The 22,116-nt window shown below is 39.2% G+C and overlaps 1 protein-coding gene across 1 annotated transcript; it reads right to left on the minus strand.

Moving 5' to 3' along the window:
- Nucleotides 1-2,899: 2,899 nt before the first annotated feature.
- Nucleotides 2,900-15,535, minus strand: sirt1 (sirtuin 1). The gene is made up of 9 exons (XM_083539241.1): nucleotides 15,147-15,535; nucleotides 13,959-14,069; nucleotides 13,562-13,800; nucleotides 12,880-13,032; nucleotides 12,651-12,798; nucleotides 11,705-11,784; nucleotides 7,707-7,890; nucleotides 3,720-4,376; nucleotides 2,900-3,518 (listed from the first exon to the last, which is right to left on the minus strand). Exons 1-9 carry the CDS (start codon nucleotides 15,493-15,495, stop codon nucleotides 3,238-3,240), a joined length of 2,202 nt encoding a protein of 733 aa, XP_083395367.1. The 5' UTR covers nucleotides 15,496-15,535; the 3' UTR covers nucleotides 2,900-3,237.
- Between the last annotated feature and the right edge of the window lie 6,581 nt (nucleotides 15,536-22,116).

Below are 22,116 nucleotides of genomic sequence, written 5' to 3' on the forward strand. Positions count from 1 at the left end.
AGGATGAAAATGGCAGTGGTGAACACTTACTTTAAGAAGGAGGAGGATCATAGGGTGACGTATAAAAGTGGAGGAAGGTGCACACAGGTGGACTATGTTCTATGTAGAAGATGAAAGGAGAGTGAGGACTGAAAGAAGAATAAGATGGTGGAAACTGAAGGAGAAAGACTGTAGTGTGAGGTTCAGGGAAGTGGTCAGACAGGAGCACAGTGGTGGTGAAGAGGTGCTGGATGATTGTGTAACTACTGCAGAAGTGATAAGGGAGACAGATAGAAAGGTTCTTGGTGTAACATCTGGAAATAGAAGGAGGACAAATAGACATGGTGGAATGAGGAAGTGTAGGAGAGTAGAAGGAGAAAGAGGTTGGAGAAACAGAATTGGGATTAACAGAGTGTTGAGAAAAGTAGGCAGGAGTACACGGAGATGCGGCAACAGGTGAAGAGGGATGTGGCTAAAGCCAAGAAAAAGGCATATAGGGAGCTGTAGGAGAAGTTGGACACTGAGGAAGGAGAAAAGGATTTGTACCGATTGTCCAGGCAGTGGAACCGAGCTGGGAAGGATGTGCTGCAAGTTAGAGCAATAGAGATGGAAGAGTGTGTTGAGAAGATGGAGGGAGTATTTTGAGTAGCTGATGAATGAGGAAAATGGGAGAGAGAGAGAAAAAGAGAGAGAGAAGGTTGGATGGTGTGGAGATGGTGAAGCAGGATGTGGATAGGATTAGTAAGGAGTAAGTAAAAGCAGCAATTAATAGGATGAAGAGTGGAAAGTTGGTTGGACCAGATGACATACTAGTAGAAGCATGGAGATGTTTAGGAGAGATGCAGTGGGGTTTTAAAAAAGATTGTTTAACAGGATTTTGGAAGGTGAGAAGATGCCTGAGGAATGGAGGAGTGTGCTGGTACCGATCTTTAAGAATAAGGGAGATGTGCAGACCTGCTGTAACTACAGGGGAATAAAGTTTGTCAGTCACACCATGAAGTTAAGCTACAGGCCAAACCGCAGTGGTCTGTGCCCCTGAGGTAAGGAGCAGAGAGAATTTGGATTCAGAACTAGGTACTGTTTATTCCCAAGGCCTCAACGAGAGGTGAATACAGTCTTATTAGGGGGCATTGATGGCCTGTGCAAACAGCTTCGCACCTATCTCTGACTCTAAACCTAACCCTAAAACCTAACCATAACCCTAAAACCTAACCCTAACTGCTAACCTTAACCCCAACCCTAAATCCTAACCGCTAATCTTAAGCCCAACCATAACCCTAATTTTTATCCCTAACCATAAATCCTAACCCTAACCACTAACCTTAACCCCAACCCTAAACCCTAACCTAACCCCCCTAACCCTAAACCTATCCCTAACCCTAAATCCTATCCCTAACCTTAACTCTCCTAACCCTAAACCTAGCCCTAACCCAAACCCTTATCTTTACCTGGTCAAACACTTCCGGGACCATGGATGGGAATCCCTCATAGTCAGGGTCCTACAGGCAAACCCACAATGGTCTGTGCCCCTGAAGAAAAGAGCAGAGATAATTTGGATTCTCTACAGAAACTACGTACTGTTAACCCACAAGGCCTCAACGAGAGGTGAATACAGTCTTTGTAGGGGGCATTGATGGCCTGTTCAAACAGGTTAGAACCTACCTCCGACTTTAATCCTAACCCTAAATCCTAACCCTAACCGCTAACCTTAACCCCAACCTAAAACCTAACCCTAAATGCTAACCGTAACCCTAAATCCTAACCCTAACCACTAATCTTAACCCCAACCCTAACCCTACAACCTAACCTTAATCCCTATCCCTAAATCCTAACACTAACCCTACCCTAACCTAAACCCCACTAAACCTAAACCTAACCCTAAAACCCAACCCTAACCTCCCTAAACCTAACCCCCTAAAACTAACCATAACCTAACCCTGATCTCTATCCCTAACCTCCCTAAAACTAACCCTAATTTAACCCTAATCTCTATCCCTAACCGCTAACACTAACCGCTAACCATAATCCCTATCCCTAAATCCCAACCCTAACACCAACCCCTATTCCTCTCACCCTGACCCTAACCTCAACCCCTAAACCTAGACCTTACCCTAACCATAACCTAAAATTCGAGCATTGTCAAATGAAATACAGGCAGAAACTATACATGGACTTACAAGTTCAATGGACGAGAGAGTTGTTAGTCATCTCACAGAAGAGTGCAAATGCATTCTGCATAATAATTTGGAAGAGCATATTTTGTTATTTTTCCAAAATGTCAATAAAAAAAATTCTTGTCAGTTCTTTTACATGAAATAACATCCACATTGTAATATAATTGTTGGAAATAAAATAAATTCTTTAAAACATTTTCGTATATAATACTGTGTGTGTGTGTGTACATACGGAAATAAATTAATTGCAGAAAATATGATTTAGAAAAAAAAGCTACCATATTATCCTTCAGGCAAAATGACACAGTTGAACTTCATTTTAGAATCTTCTTATTCTTCTTCTTTTTTTCAACTGCTACCATTAGGAGTCTTCACAGTGGATCATTCATCTCCATACCCCCTGTCCTCTACATCTGTCACTTATTACCCAACTACCTGCATGTCTTCATTCACCACATCCATAAACATGTAAATGATCTTATACACCAAACAAGTGTGCTTGAGGCTTATTACAGTATAAAATGCAGTGATTTTCAAAACCACTGGCTTGTTCCAATTTATGTTTGTGCCAGTTACCTGTAGTCATCCAAAGCCTTTAACCTCTTTTTTTTTTTTTAAATCAGTATATGATGTGTAAAGACAATCCAAATTTATGACTTCTGCTTTGTACTGTTTTTTCTCATCAGAATCATCCTACAGGTTTGTGCATAGTTAAACTGGTGTACAAGAAATATGCAACCAAAGTGAACAGAGATTAAGTTAATTTATCCAAAACATATACTTATCAAAGGCTGAACTGGACACAAAAGTTATACAACCAAAATAATAAAGCACATATAAAATACTGAAATGCCTAAATATAAAAGTCACAATTAGTTACAAACAACCTTTTCATCTATATTTGAAACAAAACAAACAATAAAAAAAACACTTCTGTGACGTGTCCATGTCCAAATAGATTTGGTGCACGCTGCAACCATAAAAAGGGTGGGACTGAGGAGAGGAGTACAAAAATATACAGTCTCAAACTGAAGTAGCACAATACATGTACACAAAACTTAAAGAAAAACAGAAGGTCCATATTTTAAAGGTCTGTCGTTGTGTCAAGATTTTCCATTATATTGTCTGTATGAATGCTGGAAATGCTTTTATTTTCATCCGCTGTCTTTGCAACACCGCCTTCACCAGGTCTCAAAGAGGCTCCAGGTGTGCATACCTCCTCTGCATCACTTTCTTGTTCATCTAAACCACTGCAGCAAGAGTCCTCAGTGTCAGAAGAACTTGATGTCTCATCTTCTGAGCAGGAGTAAACTTCAGCCCCATGGAAAATGTAACGATTTGGAACCTGAAATAAGTATTGGGAAGCTAGAAAAAGGAGGATAAAAAAGCCAAAGTAATCAGAGTATCAGAAAGCCGACAATAAATATAATGAACTATTATTCAAGCAACTGAATACTCAACATTGAATGTTATGCTGAAATAAGCCAATCATGCAGAAATAAATTAAAGTCTTAAGAAAATGCATAAAATGTATTATGTAACAAAGGAGAAAAAAAAGAATCTTACTTCCAAGGCGACTACTAATTGGATTTCGACAAAGTTTCAACCAGCATTGTTTGCTAAGATAATTTATTTGATTTGTGTGCTTCTCTTCAGTTTGCTTATCCAGCAGCTCTCTCATCCCTGTTCTTTTTTGTTGTGTATTTGGACTGTGTCCAACAACCATCAACTGGCAATCCTGATGGACATCTGAGCTCTCACAGCAAGGACAGCCATCATTTTCTTCTGTTGAAGGTTTTGGTGAGCTTGGTCCGCCTTGTGACCCTAAAGAGGATATTGCTTCTTTGTCTGTGCAAGATGTGTTCAAACCCCCATCATCAGGGAACTGTGCATTTGCACAAGAGTCTAGAACTGTTATTGTCTCCGATGTTTCTCCAACTGACTCATCTTGTTCCGTTAAAAAGTGCCTAGTATTTTGAACGTCAGATGTTTGGACTTTAGCAAATGCCTGTTCGGGTTCAGTAGTCGGCAGAGGAGGAGGTATGTCTGTGATCTCACTTAGTCGAGAAGAATTGTAGCAAAGCTCCTCAAAGTCACCACCCAGTCGACGACACAACTCGTTGACAATGACATCACAGTCTCCTAGCAACTCTACGTCAAAGTTCATATGAAGCAGGGGCTCTCGGTTAATCAAAATTTGAGGGACTTCATGAGGAACAGAGCCTTGAGACAAATAAAAATACATGCAAATGATTATAATAATTATTATGCATTATATAAACGAGTTAAATGCAATTTGCCTCCTGACAACGAATTACAGTGTAGAACGTTTTAGGGATTTTGTGCACACCTTACAGTAGGGGTAAACGATATACATCTGTGATAATATAACTGTTTTAATAACACACCTACAAAGTGAATGCAAACATCACGTGATGAAGTCTAGTTGATTAGACTTGTGCGCATTTAGAGCGCGTTCTTTCATTGCATAATTCAGTCTATTAAAATGCATTTAGAATGATATGGGGGCAGAAAATGTGTACATTTATATAATTTCAAATAGTAAATCAATATCACACGCAAAAAAAATAAGCATGATTACAAATGTGAAATGTATTTATTCTACACTTAAAAAAACAAGACGTTATTATTAAGAGACTTACGTTTGACACCACATTGAATTATTTTTGTTTATGAAATTGAGCAAAAAAAAAAAAAAGAAAGGCAAACAGGCCAAAGCACCGTTTTGCATCTCTGAACAACATGAGATATTAATCAATCTTTTGGCAAGATCACACACCCCTCTTATATACGACTATACACTTAAATTTTTGTTTATAATGCCTGTGCAGTGTCAATGTTTTTTATTATTAAATAAATAAATACATTTTTAATTAAAAATATTGAATCTTTCATTTTAATGAAAATATTATTCTTGAAAACTCTTAAAAAGGAGAATCTGTATTACCCAAATGGCTCTTGCAAATGTCATCTTCCTTTGGCTGCTCTCATTAGGAGTCTCCACAGTGGATCCTCCGTCTCCAAACCCCCCTGTCCTCTACATCTGCCTCTTTCACACCAACTACCTGCAGGTCTTCCAACGTCCTACATGCCCCGTTCCTCTATTATACTCGTTTCTATTCCTGTCCATCGTCGTCACTCCCAATAAACATCTCAACATCTTCAGCTCTGCTACCTCCATAACTCTGCTATCACCCTATGATCCTCGTCCTTAAAATAAGTATTTAGGTTCTACCAAATGTAAACCATTTCATTTAAATTTATCCCATTTTTTTATTATTTTAATTTGTGCCAATTTATAAGATTTTTTAATTTAATCAATATTTTAAAAAACTTATTACATTATTTATGCATTGTTTTATAAAATATTCTTTTATATTATTTAACCAAGCAAGCATTCTATTAAAATTGTTTTGAAAACTGATAAATGTTCACAAATTTATTTAGAATAAACTGTTTTTAAAAAAAAAAAAACGACCAGCAATTTTGTTTTGCATTTCTTCCTCCCCAACTGTAACGTAATTGTACCGAACCGTGACTTTTCCGAGGTAAGTACCAAACTATATATTTTGTTTACCGTCACACCCCTAAAAATATTTTAGTGCAGCTGTTAATACCAGATCTTAAAAAAACAATTTAAATAAAAAATCATTGGCACGGTCTGGTCAAATTTAGGTGAAAATCTAAAAATCCAATGTGTGCATGTTCTCTGGCTTGTATTGACATTAAAACCACGTTCCATCAGAGTTTGACAAACCGCAATCACTAGAGTGGATCTAATTAGGATCTTTTCCAACCCTTTTAGATGCTTCAACTGTCAGGTTTGGTCATAAAACTGCTGGAGGCAAGAAAAATCTTGAAAAAAAAAACAACACAAAATGATCCTGCTGTTGTAGCTCATCCACCTCAATGTATAACCATGGCTCTAGAGTGTTTATATGAGTTACTATAGACCAGAGGAGGGAATTAGCGGAGTACAAATACTTCGTTATTGTACTTCAGTAGATTTTTCTGGTATCAGTTTTTTACTCCACTATTTACTTTTACTCATTACATTTTTACACAAATATCTGTACTTTTTACTTCTTACATTTTCAAAACCGGCTCTTACTTTAGTTTTAATTCATTGATTTGGTGAAATATATTTTTTATTTTCACTGCGCGCTGATTTCAGCCGAACAACTGATTTCCTGTTACTGCGCGTCTTTTTCACTCCGCTGGTGTATAAAGTCCTGACCCTCACTCACCACAGATGTAGACTAGTTTATGGAGATAAGAATCAGCAGGCAGAAGGCAGTAAGAAGTTTGGGGTTAATGTGGATGAGACAGAGGGAGTCAGTGATGAGAACATGACTGACAACAGACACATTCATAATCATCATCATCTTTTCTCTGCTTGTGTTCTATATGCGGATCTTCAGCCTGGATACATTCATTCGGTAACATTTTTTATTTGTTTTGTATTTATATATGTGTAATATATATGTATTTGGCTGTAAAAATAAAAATTATTGTAAACGGCACTACATTTTATTAACATAAAAAAATACATTTATCCACGACGTCCTTTCTTTACTTAGATATAAAATAAATTATTAAACTCCAGATAAAAATATTTTTTAATCAGTAAACTTTTGTTTTATTTTTGCGCCAAGTCTCAAATCAAACACCAAATCCGCCATGTTTTACACAATTTACCCTCTGGGGGGCGTTTTAGGTCCCCTGGTGGTCTAGTGGTTAAGATGCAGCGCTCCCACCGCTGCGACCCGGGTTCGATTCCCGGTCAGGGAACCATCCCCAGCCACTCTTAGTGCCGGTCCCAAGCCCGGATAAATTGGGGAGGGTTGCGTTAGGAAGGGCATCCAGCATAAAACATGTGCCAAATCAAACGTGCGGAGGATCCGCTGTGGCGCCCCCTAACGGGAGAAGCCGAAAAGCAAGGGTTTTGTGGGTTTTTCCCTCATAATGGTGACACAAACTACTTTTTACTTAAGTACATGTCAGAGCCAAGACTTCTTTACTTTCACTTGAGTAAAAAAGTTTAATCTGTAATTCAACTTTTACCCGAGTATTTTAAAAACATGAGTATCTGTACTTCTACTTAAGTAAAGGATGTGTGTACTTTTGCCACCTCTGCTATAGACTTCCTGATCATTCTCCTCTGAACTCTCTCATCATCAAGGTGTTTCATCCTGCAGATCCTCCACTCAAAGTTTTTTCCACCATTTTGTGTAAACTGTTTATCCAGTTAGATTGTTGTTTGTGAAACACTCAGGAGATTTTAGCAGTTTTAATACAAAAGACTGCCCCTTCTGGTGTCCACATCCAAGCCATGCATGTATTAACAAAGATGTTTATTCATTCAGATTTTTGATGTGAATATTAACCAAAGTTCTTAAACTGTATCTACATAAATGCTCTCACAATTGGGCTTAAATTAATCAATAAAAAAAACATGAATGTGCAGATGGTACTGGTGCTCCCAACAGAGTGGGAAGTAAATAATTAAACTATAAATTGGTTGAAACCTACTTGGGATAAGAGCCACTGGTCGTACTTTCAAAGAGGATCCAATAACAATGAGGAGATCCACCTCGTCCTTGTCCTGCTTCATGGCCCTGTGAAAAGCTTCAGGGAGGTTCTCGCCAAAGAAGACAATGTCTGGTTTCATAATAGCGAATGGGATATCCGGACACTTTGGACAATGGGGAACAACCTGCAAGAAGATAATTTTTTTTAATTCACTAAAGAGCCAAAGAGACAGAGCAGGATTCTTTTCCTGCTGTCATGATATTTGGAAATAGCAGGACTTTACCTGTGAACACTGCATTTCCAAATACTGCAACTCAAAAGCAGTATAATTGTTACTTTCATTGAACTATTTAGTCATCACTGTTTCATTGATTAACCTTGCCTAACGCAGTATGATAGGGTTATACTGATTTTCCTTCCAATCAGAGCCCAGGACAGTCTTTATGATTACAACATTCGTATGTACAACTACACAAGATACATTTGGGATTAGATACAGAATGGATCATGCAAGGAAATGCAAGTAATTTTCTAACACTGTTTAACTCATTCAAGACATTTGAATTATAGCAAATTTTATCTAGTTCCCAAAGTGGTGAAATAAATGTTATTGCAACATCAGTTATTAAGATTCAGACATGTAAATTAATGAAATGCTTTTACATTAGTTACTGTAATTCAGTTGTTTTTTGTGTACTTTTTATAGTTATTTTTTACTGAAGCATGTTTTGTTAAACCTGCGAACAGTTATACAGTGGGTACGGAAAGTATTCAGACCCCCTTAAATTTTTCACTCTTTGTTATATTGCAGCCATTTGCTTAAATCATTTAAGTTCATTTCTTCTTCCTCATGAATGTACACATAGCACCCTATATTGACAGAAAAACACAGAATTGTTGACACTGTTGCAGATTTATTAAAAAAGAAAAACTAAAATATCACATGGTCCTAAGTATTCAGACCCTTTGCTCAGTATTTAGTAGAAGCCCCCTTTTGATCTAATACAGCCAGGAGTCTTTTTGGGAAAGATGCAACAAGTCTTTCACACCTGGATTTGGGGATCCTCTGCCATTCCTCCTTGCAGATCCTCTCCAGTTCTGTCAGGTTGGACGGTAAACGTTGGTGGACAGCTATTTTTAGGTCTCTCCAGAGATGCTCAATTGGGTTTAAGTCATTGCTCTGGCTGGGCCATTCAAGAACAGTCACAGAGTTGTTGTGAAGCCACTCCTTCGTTATTTTAGCTGTGTGCTTAGGGTCATTGTCTTGTTGGAAGGTAAACCTTCAGCCCAGTCTGAGGTCCAAAGCACTCTGGAGAAGGTTTTCGTCCAGGATATCCCTGTGCTTGGCCGCATTCATCTTTCCCTTTATTGCAACCAGTCGCCCTGTCCCTGCAGCTGAAAAACACCCCCACAGCATGATGCTGCCACCACCATGCTTCATTGTTGAGACTGTACTGGACAGGTGATGAGCAGTGCCTGGTTTTCTCCACACATACCGCTTAGAATTAAGGCCAAAAAGATCTATCTTGGTCTCATCAGACCAGAGAATCTTATTTCTCACCATCTTGGAGAACTCCATGCGGGTTTTCATGTGTCCTGCACTGAGGAGAGGCTTCCGTCGGGCCACTCTGCTATAAAGCCCCACTGGTGAAGGGCTGCAGTGATGGTTGACTTTCTACAACTTTCTCCCATCTCCCGACTGCATCTCTGGAGCTCAGCCACAGTGATCTTTGGGTTCTTCTTTACCTCTCTCACCAAGGCTCTTCTCCCCCGATAGCTCAGTTTGGCCGGACGGCCAGCTCTAGGAATGGTTCTGGTCGTCCCAAACGTCTTCCATTTGAGGATTATGGAGGCCACTGTGCTCTTAGAAACCTTAAGTGCAGCAAAAAATTTTTTGGAACCTTGGCCAGATCTGTGCCTTGCCACAATTCTGTCTCTGAGCTCTTCAGACAGTTCCTTTTACCTTAATGATTCTCATTTGCTCTGACATGCATTGTGATTTGTAAGGTCTTATATAAACAGGTGTGTGGCTTTCCTAATCAAGTCCAATCAGTATAATCAAAAATTTCTGGACTCAAATGAAGGTGTAGAACCATTTTAAGAATGATCAGAAGAAATGGAGAGCACCTGAGTTAAATATATGAGTGTCACAGCAAAGGGTCTGAATACTTAGGACCATGTGATATTTCAGTTTTTCTTTTTTAATAAATCTGCAAAAAGGTCAACAATTCTGTGTTTTTCTGTCAGTATGGGGAGCCGTGTGTACATTCATGAGGAAAAGAAATGAACTTAAATGATTTTAGCAAATGGCTGCAATATAACAAAAAGTGAAAAATTTAAGGGGGTCTGTATACTTTCCGTACCCACTGTATATGACTGCACTGCTGCATTGGTAATAAAAAATATATTTTGCATAATTTAGGCAAAAAGACAAGCGGATGACATGGTAAAGTTGGTCAGCATTAGCAACCAGCTTGTAAAGAGTTTTATTACACTAACAACATCCCATTAAAACGATCACCTCTGTCTATACAAAGTCATTTCCAGAATTACATTCAGTCACATATAAATGAACTGTGTGAATGTTAATAAAGTTTTGGTGTTTTGAATTGGGTTCGTATGAGGTACTTATGTCTAGTCAGTGTATTACTATGCTAATTTGTCCTATGCAAATGATCTAAAATGCAGCTGTGTGGCTTGTGTTCAACCTGCCTAAGTTCTCCCACACCACCCCAATGCTGCTCCCTCAACTGGCTTCTGCTAGCTGCACACAACAAATTCAAAACACTGATGCTTTCCTACAAAGTCAAAAATGGACCATCACCTTCTTACTTTAAAGCTCTCATCACTCCTCGCACTGCACCACGCTGTCCCAGATCTTCTAGCACTGCTGACTGGTGCCAATGTCTCTCAGGGGAAGCGGTACGTATACATCAAGACTCTTCTGTTATGGCACTGAGGTAGTGGAACGAACTTCCTCTAGATGCCCGAACAGCTGAATCACTGCCTATCTTCAAATGACGTGTGAACTCCTACCTCTTCCTGAAACACTTCAATTAGCACTTTTCGCCTCTGTCTATATGTTTTAAACAAAGTGCACTATAATTTCTCTCAACAGAGTTTTAGGTAGCTGGTATCCTGAGTCTTAAACCCAGTGAACCAGTGCTGATTTATTCATTAAAAAAAACTCAATGCACTTTTGTATGTTGCTCTGGATAAGGGCTTCAATTTACCCTAAATGCCATAAATGTACTATGGAATTCATAAAAAAAATTAAAGTTAAAGGGCCTTTCACAGGGGCCCAGCAATGACTATTTATATGTATAGTTTTATTTGTCTGTACTTTGAGAGTCACGAACAGCTGGAACCAAATTCCTTGTGTGTGTCAACACACTTGGTTAATGAACCTGATTGTGATGACAGCAGTGTGGTGCTAGAACCCCACACTCCCTAACCCCCAACCCCACACTCCCTAACCCCCAACCCCACACTCCCTAACCCCCAACCCCACACTCCCTAACCCCACACTCCCTAACCCCAACACCACACTCCCTAACCCCAACACCACACTCCCTAACCCCAACCCTAACACCACACTCCCCAACCTCCAACCCCACACTCCCTAACTAAAACTGCAAAATTCAAAAACACAAATGCAGAAGGTGGAAATGAGTAGGGAAAACCCACATAAATGTGCGAACATTAGTATACATTCTAACCATGATATTGTATGTGATTCTGTAAAATCTAAAAACTGTTTTGTTAGTAACAAATGAACATTTACTCAGTAATTGTAGATGTGAGCTACTTTTTACTTGGGTAGATTATTAGACCTGCAATTTTACTTGTGTAAAATCAAAGGCAAATTAAGACAAATAAACAACTAATTTCATGCAAACTGATTGAAAGTTATTTGTTAAATTCTAAACTTAGCATTGTAATTGTTCTTATTTATAACAGAGATGGGTTTTTGTTCTTTATAATAATGGTAGTTATACCTGTCTGAATATATCCTCCCTTACAGCATCACAATCAACTTTGTGTTTACACACAAGGCAGGATGCAGTCGCAAACGAACCTGGAAAAAAAATTAATTACCATAAAAATAGGTCAAATTAGCAAATAAATTAACAGCACCATCTGTTAAGGACTCTGATACTAGATACTGAAAAGCTTGGCCTACTTGCAACTGTTTGAGAAAAGATTTGATAATGATGTCAGTGATGAGAACATTTGATAGAACATTTATTTATATTTCAACATATTGCGTGTATTTAATTTTTCCCCCCAAAATGTGCATTTTCAGTGAGTCAATTGAAATATTTCAATATGGCATAAAAAGAAACTGATAGCTAAAGATCTAAAACACAACCTTCAGTTAGACATTTTCAGGGGCTGCTCAAGTCAGCTGTAGAATCTTGCAGCTTGGATTAGCTTTGATTATTATACGTTTACAAACCTGAAAATAGCAATATATGAATGCTAAAGGCAACCTATCGGTTTTCAGACGTGATTTACTGCAGCTTTACTACGTTCAAATGTTTTTAATATGTTGTATCTTCACAAATGAACTAAATATCTGTGTATTTTCTTAAACAAAAATGGTCAAAAAAATGTTTTATGATTTTTAAGCATTATTGTCAACTTGCTATCTGCAAAATACAATACAAATGTTGATTTACACAAATTAATGACCCTTCCATAATCAAATGCTGGTTTTGTTTGTTTTTTTAATCAGAAACAAACAACTCAGCATGAGTGAATTTGTTCGAAAGAGAAATCCCACATTCACTTCTCAACAAGCAGCTCAATAAACTTTAAAATATCCAATTTAAAGATAGTTCAACAATTAATGCTTGCAGGATTGACCTTTTGTTTTGACCTTTTGACACAATGGTTACTAGTGCTCTAAACTTTACAAAATTAATATTGAAATCAACATACCATGACACTGTATGACCCTTTGGATTCCTGCAACCTGCTCAAGAGTGTCAATGTTCTGCGTGTAGTTCCTGAGAATTTTCTCTTTCTTGTCCAGCATAGCAATAAATCTGTGGCAAAGTGATGGTGCAAACTGTCCAGGGTAGATTTCCTACAATAAAGGGAAATAAAAGCCTATGTTGCTTCTAAAAATCTAATAAAAGGGAAAACCTCAAAAAAGACAGTTACAGACCTTTGCAAATTTAAAAAATGGCCTTGGATCCCTTTGGAAATATTCAATATCAAACATCGCCTGGGGATCTGGAAGATCTGGAAAATCGACAGCAAGTCGAGCATAAATTCCATCTCTTGACCTAAAATCAGGTATTCCACAGGAAACAGAAACCTGATAACAAAACATATGAACAGAGTCAATATAAAAGGTTTCCTTTCATGGTAAAAAGACTAAAAAATAAAAATAAATAAAAGATACACACTAACCGTAATACTACATTCAATAGCATTTAACAAAGAGATCATAAAAAAATCTCGTAAGATAAACATGATTGGCTGTTTAGATAAACACAGGAATGTGCAAAACATTCTTAATAAAAAGCACGATGAGTGTACACTGCAGAATGATACTGGTAGAGCCTGGTCTCTTGTGTGGAAGTGCACATGTGCATTCATTCCTCCTCAGACTATTGCTTTCTTCAGTGCAAAGTAATGTTACATAATCATATTAAAATCGCACGCTGATGTCTAAAATTAAGATTATTAAGCCAAAACTGGTCATATGACACATGCAATCTTGCAAAACCACTAAAAGGAAACCAAGCATCACAATCCTGAAGATTTTAGCACGTGTAAAACCAAAGTCTACATGATATAGTTCCGTTCATGTAATAAAATGTTAGCGTTAACTGCAAACGTACCCCAGCACCAGTCAGGACAAGAATCTTTTTGCAATCATTTAGCAGTCTGATGACATCATCTATCGTGTTAACATCTTTGCGTTTCTTTCTCTTTGGAGGCTCAGAGATGTTGATGACAATCTGCCATAGTGTCATGTCGTCAAGATCCGGTGGAATGACAGTTTCTGGAAGCAGGTCGTTCAGAATAGTCCGTGGATCAGTTTCTCGCATTATTTGTTGCTGAATAAAACGGTACGAACCTAAAAAAAAAGACGAAAACCCATTAAACTGGTAATTATATAAATAATCTACAATAACATTTGGTAGAAGACATGCAGCATTACACCAGGTTCAAGAAGCTTTTCAGTGCATAATAATTTTACTACTGTTTGGCATAAACTTCACTGCCAAGTCATACCAATACGTGGCTGAGGAGTCCAGTCACTAGAACTGGCATGAGAAGAGCAGTCCTCGTCATCACCTAACTCAGGCGAATAAAATCCATTGGGGTGAACATCATCCATTAGCTCTGTTTAAAGACAAAAAATAACTGTGATCAGTTTAAGACGTATATGCTGTAGAACGCTGTCATGTCAACCACTTTACCAACTTTCAAATTCATAACTTTACCTATAACTTGTTTACAGAATTCCTGGATACAAGCTGACCATGTGCTGGGAGATGTGCTGTGTGATGGGAAACGTGCTGTGTGATGGGAAACGTGCTGTGTGATGGGAGACGTGCTGTGTGATGGGAGACGTGCTGTGTGATGGAAGACGCGTTGGGAGAGGTGCTGGGAGACGCGTTGGGAGACGCGCTGGGAGAGGCGCTGGGAGAGGTGCTGGGAGAGGTGCTGGGAGACGCGCTGGGAGACGCGCTGGGAGACGCGCTGGGAGAGGCGCTGGGAGAGGCGCTGGGAGACGTGCTGGGAGACGCGCTGGGAGACGCGCTGGGAGACGCGCTGGGAGAGGCGCTGGGAGACGCGCTGGGAGACGCGCTGGGAGACGCGCTGGGAGACGCGCTGGGAGAGGCGCTGGGAGACGCGCTGGGAGACGCGCTGGGAGACGCGCTGGGAGAGGTGCTGGGAGACGCGCTGGGAGAGGTGCTGGGAGACGTGCTGGGAGACGCGCTGGGAGAGGTGCTGGGAGACGCGCTGGGAGACGCGCTGGGAGAGGTGCCGTGTGCAGGGTAAGCTGGGAGGTGCGGTGTTGGGAGAGGTGTGTTGGAAGAGGTGTGTTGGAAGAGGTGTGTTGGAAGAGGTGTGTTGGAAGAGGTGTGTTGGAAGAGGTGTGTTGGAAGAGGTGCTGGGTTCTACTGTAAGATCACCTGTGAAAAGCTACCTACACTTTGTTGTCGTTATAAAGTTCTCCATTCTGTACTGCTTAATCTTTGACCACTTAAAGAATCTCAGAGTTTCTTGACTGCGTCTACTGGTGAAGGTAACCGGTTCTGTACTGCAGTTAGTTTACTCTCTAGTCCACTGTTTCATAACTACACTTACTAGATCACTCAGCTGCTTCTCGTGCTAACGTTAGCATAAAGGTAAACAGAAAAGACGTCAGAATGTTGAATTGACTAAAAACAAAAGACGAGTGTAGTTTTGTACCTGCTGCCTCGCTCTTATCTCCGGGTATCAGAGTCTTTTCTGCGTTACAGGCGTTTTCGCTGAGCTCCGAGATCACGGCTTCATTGTTGTTGTTGTTGTTGTTGTTGTTCCTCTCCGTGGCCTGAGCCTCCTCCGTCTCCGGCTCCGGCTCTGTATCTCGGGAACGTGCCGAACTCTCCACCGCACGGCTCCCGTCGGCCTCATCTCTACTTTCTCTATGCTCTCTGTGAACAACATGTTCAGAATCGCTATTGTAAGGAACACTGCTCCGAGGTTTCTTGGAGACCGGCTCGCCTGTTCCTTCACAATCAGCTCCAATTTCCACTGCTTTCTGTTCATGATTCGCCATCTTTTAAAAGTAGGCCGCGTTTTCCCCGACAGCGTCCGGTGTTGTGCCTAATTCAAACCCCCGGTCTGAAATCAACCCCCCTACGCGTGCACGCGCACAGTACCGTCGTATTTCCTGTAGATGGCACTAAAAACACGGAAGATTGTGTCAAATGTTTTCCTGGTCCTAACGCCAAAAGATCAATTTGAAGAAAACGTGTACAGCTTCCTGTAGATGGCAGAATAAACTCAGGAATGTAATCATTTGCTTTTAAAACAACCTGCGTGAATTCCAAACGCGTATTTATTTTGCGTTAATACCTAGACTTACTTAAATTACTCGGATACACAAGTAAAAAAAAATATTTAAATATATCTAACCCTAACCCCCCCTGCTTATTTCTTTTTCCTTCATACTCAGAGTTACCAAACTTGCTGTGAAAAAAATACTACATTTAATCTAACAACATGGACAGCTGTATATTTTAGGGGGGTATTATTTAGGCAAGCTGAATGTAAACTCCCTGCCTGAATTCTACCCCCTTCTATTTCTTTTTCCTTTATACTCAGAGTTACCAAACTTGCTGTGATACACCTACACAAGTAATAATATTTAATGCACAAAGTTTTGTTCGATTTATACAGACAGCTCTATTTTTCAAAATGTACAAAAATCATAAGCTCATGCATGTAAAACTTGCAAAACCATACAAAATAAAAAATCCACTACTAGAAGAGTTGTGTAAAAAGTGTTACTCCTTTAATTCTACGTTTGACAGGCATGACACAAAAAGTGCACTTGTGATGTCGCCTGGATACATGATGGGTGGTACCACCGATTGCAGCAGTCACAGGCAATCTGAAATGTAGAGGACATAATTTTTTTCAAGGCACTAGACAGACACTGTAACCAATTATTAAATTGTGATAGATAGTGAATAATCTTGCCCATAGAAAACAGTAATACCCAGTTATTATCACCACTTTTCTCCCCACAGACATGGCACAGCTGGCTCAGGTCATCTTAAATAACCAATTCAAGTGAGAAGATTATATGATTTGCACTGAATGTACAGTCAGTGAATGTACATTTAAAATGAACATTGCAAAAGAAAATATATCCTATTTCAACCAAACATACAGGTAAATTTCTGCTAAACAAGCAGGTAGTGAAATGAGTTGGTGAAGATGATGGCAGATAGGTGTGGTGATTTAGAAGGATGTGCAGTTAATGACTAGTGAGGAAATGTAGAGAAGAGGCAGGTATTCTTACTGCTGAATGGTGATCATGTTGTGCTCCTTTTTTTTTTAGAGGCTGCTATGATTTGTTCAGGATTAATTTAAGAATGTAAAAAAAAAAAAACCAGCTATAATGGAAATCTTTTCTAAAATTGTACGCCTTCACAATGACTTTTTATTTATTTTACACGTCCTTGCTGAAAAAAAGTATTTTATATTTTCAAAACAAAAAAAGAAAAATTCAACACTGACCCAAACTTGTAGTGTATTCTCTTAAAAAAAATAATAACAATAAATAAAATTATATATATATACATATATATAATCAGCACTACTGTTTCCACCATTGATAATAAATCAGAATATTAAAATGAATTCTAAAGGCTTGTGTGACGCTTCAATCTGCAGTAACAGCTGAAGAAAATTCAGCTTTGCATCATAGAAATAAATTATATTTTATAATATATTAAAATAGAAAACCATTTTACATTTGTATAGAATCTCACAAAACGTATTATTATTTTATTTTTTTATATTTCAATTTATTTTTGATCAAATAAATGCAGGCTTAATGAAAATAAGATTCTTCTTTTAACAATATTTAAATAGTAATGTTACGACTGATACTGCACATTACACATACCACCGTTTTGGAGAAGAGTGACAGCTATTTCCTTTCTCGAGTCTTCCACTCCTTCTTTTGTGTTAATTAAAACAATTGGCTCCTCTCTAAGTACAAATTCAGCAAACTAAAAGAGGAAAATAATAAAAGAAGCAATTTGATTATAAAGGAAAATAAAACACTATAATTACCAACTTAATTGTCCTTCTCCAAGATCATAAGTTCAGGGTAATTAAATAATTTATCTATTTTAAATCACTCACTTTTAAAGCAAAGATGCCACATGATGTGCCACCTTGCTGTTTTGGGTGAGGCAGTGTATCCCAGGACCACCTTGAAAAATTGCATCCCTTTTGTCGCATAAAACCCCTAACATATCAAATCATCATGATTGTGATACTGGAATAAGTCATTTTCCTGTAGAGATGAATTTTGTACAGAAGCACATTTTTGGGATAAACAACTTCAAATACCTCGTTACATCCTGGCATTGTCTCAGTCTTGCTGAGCTTTCTCCCAGAGGATCTAGGAACAAAGCCCTCCTTTGAGATGGCAGCATAACCTTTTAAGATTTTAAACAGTAATGAATTTAGATTTTAGATAATAAAGAGATTGACATGCATTTAATATTAACAATTTATGTTTAAATGAAGTTTCTTGTAGGTAAAATGGCTTCATAAACATTATAATAAAAAGTTAAACAACCTCTTTTTGAAGGAATCTACTTTGTTTTGTATATTCTCCAGACACCTTGTTTTGCACTTGCTGGGACAGCTACATCCTTTCCATATCTGCCCCATTTACTCTGGTAATTTGTTGTTTCTTTTAATATTAACTGTTAATGTTATTTTGGTAAATCTACCTTAAAAAAGAAGCTTAAAAGTTTACCACCTAACATTTAATCAAATGGCATACAGTATGCAGAACACAATATTGGAAGTTATTTCCAAGGTTTAAAATATAATGTCTAAGAACACTTCATTTGTTTACCACATCTGTCCAGTGGTGGTGGTCATTCACAATGCCAATGAGATACTTGTGCATTGTGGGATCAACCTGAAATTTAAAAAGAGGACTGAAATATGTTAAAATGTAATGTTTCATAATTGGTACATAAATAAACCAGAGCAAACCAACCTTTAATTTGGATTTGTTTCCATTCCAAATTTTCGTCATTTCATATGAGTCAATTTGGAATGCCTGCTCTTTTGGTTGTGCATTGAAACGCCTCACAAGAAGAAATATGTATGCATTAATAACCTTAAACAAGGAAACAAAACAGTGTGGGGTTAGCAGTGGATGTTAACATTTGATATCTACAGTTTCAACCACAAAACATTTTAAAATGCTAAAAAAATCTTACCTCACTTTCAAGCTCATTACTTGGAGCGGTTTTGTTAATGACTGCAAAAAATATTTTATACGGCCCAATTCTGGAGAGCAACACATAGGCATTTACACTCTATGAGGTAAAGTTTGGTGTTCCTCAAGGATCTGCCTTAGGCCCACTGCTTTTCTCTTTATATATGCTGCCTCTTGGTGAAATCATTCATAAACATGGGATTCGCTTCCATTGCTATGCTGATGACACACAGCTGTATATTTCAGCAAAGCCAGATGAGAGAGATCAGCTTAACAATGTTGAGAAGTGTGTAAAGGACATTAGACAGTGGATGCTTGATAACTTTCTTCTGCTCAACTCAGATAAGACAGAAGTACTTTTACTAGGACCACATGCAGCTAGAAGTAAACTTTCTGATTCTGTAGCATCTCTGGATGGTGTTTCTGTTTCAGCGTGTACGGCAGTCAAAGACCTTGGTGTGATTATTGACCCGAGTCTTTCCTTTGAGTCTCACGTGAATAATATCACCAGGATCTCCTTCTTTCACCTTAGAAATATTGCTAAAATTAAAAATATGATGTCGTTACAGGATGCAGAAAAATTAGTTGATGCTTTTGTTACTTCTAGATTAGACTACTGTAACGCTTTACTGTCTGGGTGTTGGAGTAAGTGCAGAAATAAGCTTCAGTTAGTTCAGAATGCAGCAGCAAGAGTCCTCACTAGATCTAGAAAATATGACCACATCACCCCTGTATTAATCATCTACACTGCTCCCAATTACATCTCACACTGATTATAAAATACTACTACTGACGTATAAAGCACTTAACGGTCTCACGCCGCAGTATCTGAGTGAACTTCTGTACCAGTATGATCCTCCACGCCTACTTAGATCTAAAGGTGCTGGCTATCTGTTGGTTCCTCAAATAATGAAGACTACAGCAGGGGCAGATCTTTCTCTTATAAAGCCCCGCAGTTATGGAACAGCCTTCCTATCAGTGTTCGGGACTCAGACACAGTCTCAGTGTTCAAGTCGAGGTTAAAAACATATTTATTCAGTCAAGCCTTTAATCAGTAGATTTTTCTTAGGTAAAGGCTCAGATCTGGAGGGAACATGGATATGCAGTGTTTGGTGAACTGGGATATTTGTACGCTGTCGTCCCCTCACATTCACGTGTTCACTCAGGTTTGTTGATGGTGGTGTGGTGGGTCGTCTCTTATCCCAGAGATCCCTCATGTCTGTGTTTCCTTCTGGTTCTCCCTTTTAGTTCTGCTGCCATAGCGAGTCTTGCCGGAGTCCAAACTGCACAGTGACATTAACTTTCATTCACCAATAGGGACACTTAATAATCCATATCCTTCTCTTCCCGTCGCCCTCTCTCTCTCTCTCTCTCTCTCTCTCTCTCTCTCTCTCTCTCTCTCTCTTTCTCGGTCGAGTTAAACATGCTCCTGAGGCTCCAGTGACCACTGTTCCTGCCCCTCTCCCCCCCGTGGATCTTCACACTTCTGTGCAGCTTGGGATGGTCTCTCATCAACACCTTGGGTGGTTCCATGTAATTCCGGAGTAGAACGGGTGCTTTGAGGATGGATTGGACTGTAGTTGGTGTCGGCAGTCTGCTGCACTGACTCGGGAGTCAGTTGTATATCTGCTTCAAATGGACATTTGGTGCAACCCAGATGAGGATGGGTTCCCTCTTGAGTCTGTTTCCTCTCAAGGTTTCTTCCTTATGCCATCTCAGGAAGTTATTCCTTGCCACAGTTGCTCATCAGGGACAAACATACTTACAAAGAACATATTTACGTTTAATCACCACATTATCTGTGTAAAGCTGCTTTGAGACAATGTTCATTGTTAAAAGCGCAATACAAATAAAAATGAATTGAATTGAATTTTTTCTTGCCCATGCCTCTTGAACAACTGTATTGATAAATGTCATAAGAAAATAATAAGTATGAGAAAACATGACTGTTAGCTTTCATTAGTTTATAGCTCTTCTTCTGCTGACTTACTGCTGATGAGGCGGTGCTGTACTGCTTTTGCTCTAGTGGTAGGTGATGATGACACAGATACAGAGACAGGTGATGCAGCTCTTTTGGAGATGGCAGGTGATAGTGAAACCTTTGGGGAGACAGGTGATGCAGCTCTTTTGGCGATGGCAGGTGATGGTGAAACCCTTGGGGAGACAGGTGATGCAGTTCTTTTGGGGATTGCAGGTGATGGTGAAACCCTTGGGGAGACAGGTGATGTAGCTGTTCTGGAGATGACAGGTGATGGTGAAACCCTTGGTGAGACAGGTGATGCAGCTTTTTTGGAGATGGCAGGTGATGGTGAAACCCTTGGTGAGACAGGTGATGCAGCTTTTTTGGCGATGGCAGGTGATGGTGAAACCCTTGGGGAGACAGGTGATGCAGTTCTTTTGGGGATTGCAGGTGATGGTGAAACCCTTGGGGAGACAGGTGATGTAGCTGTTCTGGAGATGACAGGTGATGGTGAAACCCTTGGTGAGACAGGTGATGCAGCTTTTTTGGAGATGGCAGGTGATGGTGAAACCCTTGGTGAGACAGGTGATGCAGCTTTTTTGGAGATGGCAGGTGATGGTAAAACCCTTGGTGAGACAGGTGATGCAGCTCTTTTGGAGATGACAGGTGATGGTGAAACCCTTGTTGAGACAGGTGATGCAGCTTTTTTGGAGATGGCAGGTGATGGTGAAACCCTTGGTGAGACAGGTGATGCAGCTCTTTTGGAGATGACAGGTGATGGTGAAACCCTTGTTGAGACAGGTGATGCAGCTCTTTTGGAGATGACAGGTGATGGTGAAACCCTTGTTGAGACAGGTGATGCAGCTCTTTTGGAGATTGCAGGTGATGGTGAAACAGATACAGCGGTGGTGACATATGACTCTGTCACTTTTGAGATTGCAGGTGATTCAGCAGTTGGACAGGTTTTTTGTGATGGATTTGCGTCTGTTGATCTGGATACAATCTTGTGTGGAATGCGTGGCATCTCCTCAATATATAATCTTAAGTGGTAAATATTGATTCTTGGCAAAATAACCCCTCTCTCATCTATTAGATCAGCATTCTTGCCTTTAATGTCTTTAATTGTGTATGGACCTAAAAAATGTGGATCTAATTTTCCACCTTTTCTCTGCTGGCTCCGAACATTACATCTCCACACCTTGTCACCCACAGAGAATTTCACTTTCTTTGCTTTATATTCTTTATTTGTCTTTTTTTTTTTTGGACCTGAGCAGTTTGGGTAAGTGCAGTTTAAAGAACTTCATTGAGTTTCAGGACGTCCTCAGTCATTTGTTCAATTCCCACCACAGCTTCAACAGAGCTGTCGATCTGAAAATGGAACATTTGGTTCTAGTTAAAAATACCTGATCATCTCAAATTCATGCAGGCAAGTTCAAATTCAAATTTTATTTGTGACATAC

This window comes from Silurus aristotelis (genome assembly GCF_946808225.1).
Source record: "Silurus aristotelis genome assembly, chromosome: 4".
Classification (NCBI taxonomy): Eukaryota; Metazoa; Chordata; class Actinopteri; order Siluriformes; family Siluridae; genus Silurus; species Silurus aristotelis.

Excerpts from the sequence above, each read along its gene's own strand:
- sirt1 (XM_083539241.1), bottom strand. The coding sequence starts at position 15,495 with ATGGCGAATCATGAACAGAAAGCAGTGGAAATTGGAGCTGATTGTGAA. Across the intron at positions 13,801-13,958 it reads GACTCCTCAGCCACGTATTG|GTTCGTACCGTTTTATTCAG; the intron begins GTATGACTTGGC and ends CTTTTTTTTTAG. Across the intron at positions 3,519-3,719 it reads AATTAGTAGTCGCCTTGGAA|CTTCCCAATACTTATTTCAG; the intron begins GTAAGATTCTTT and ends TCCTTTTTCTAG.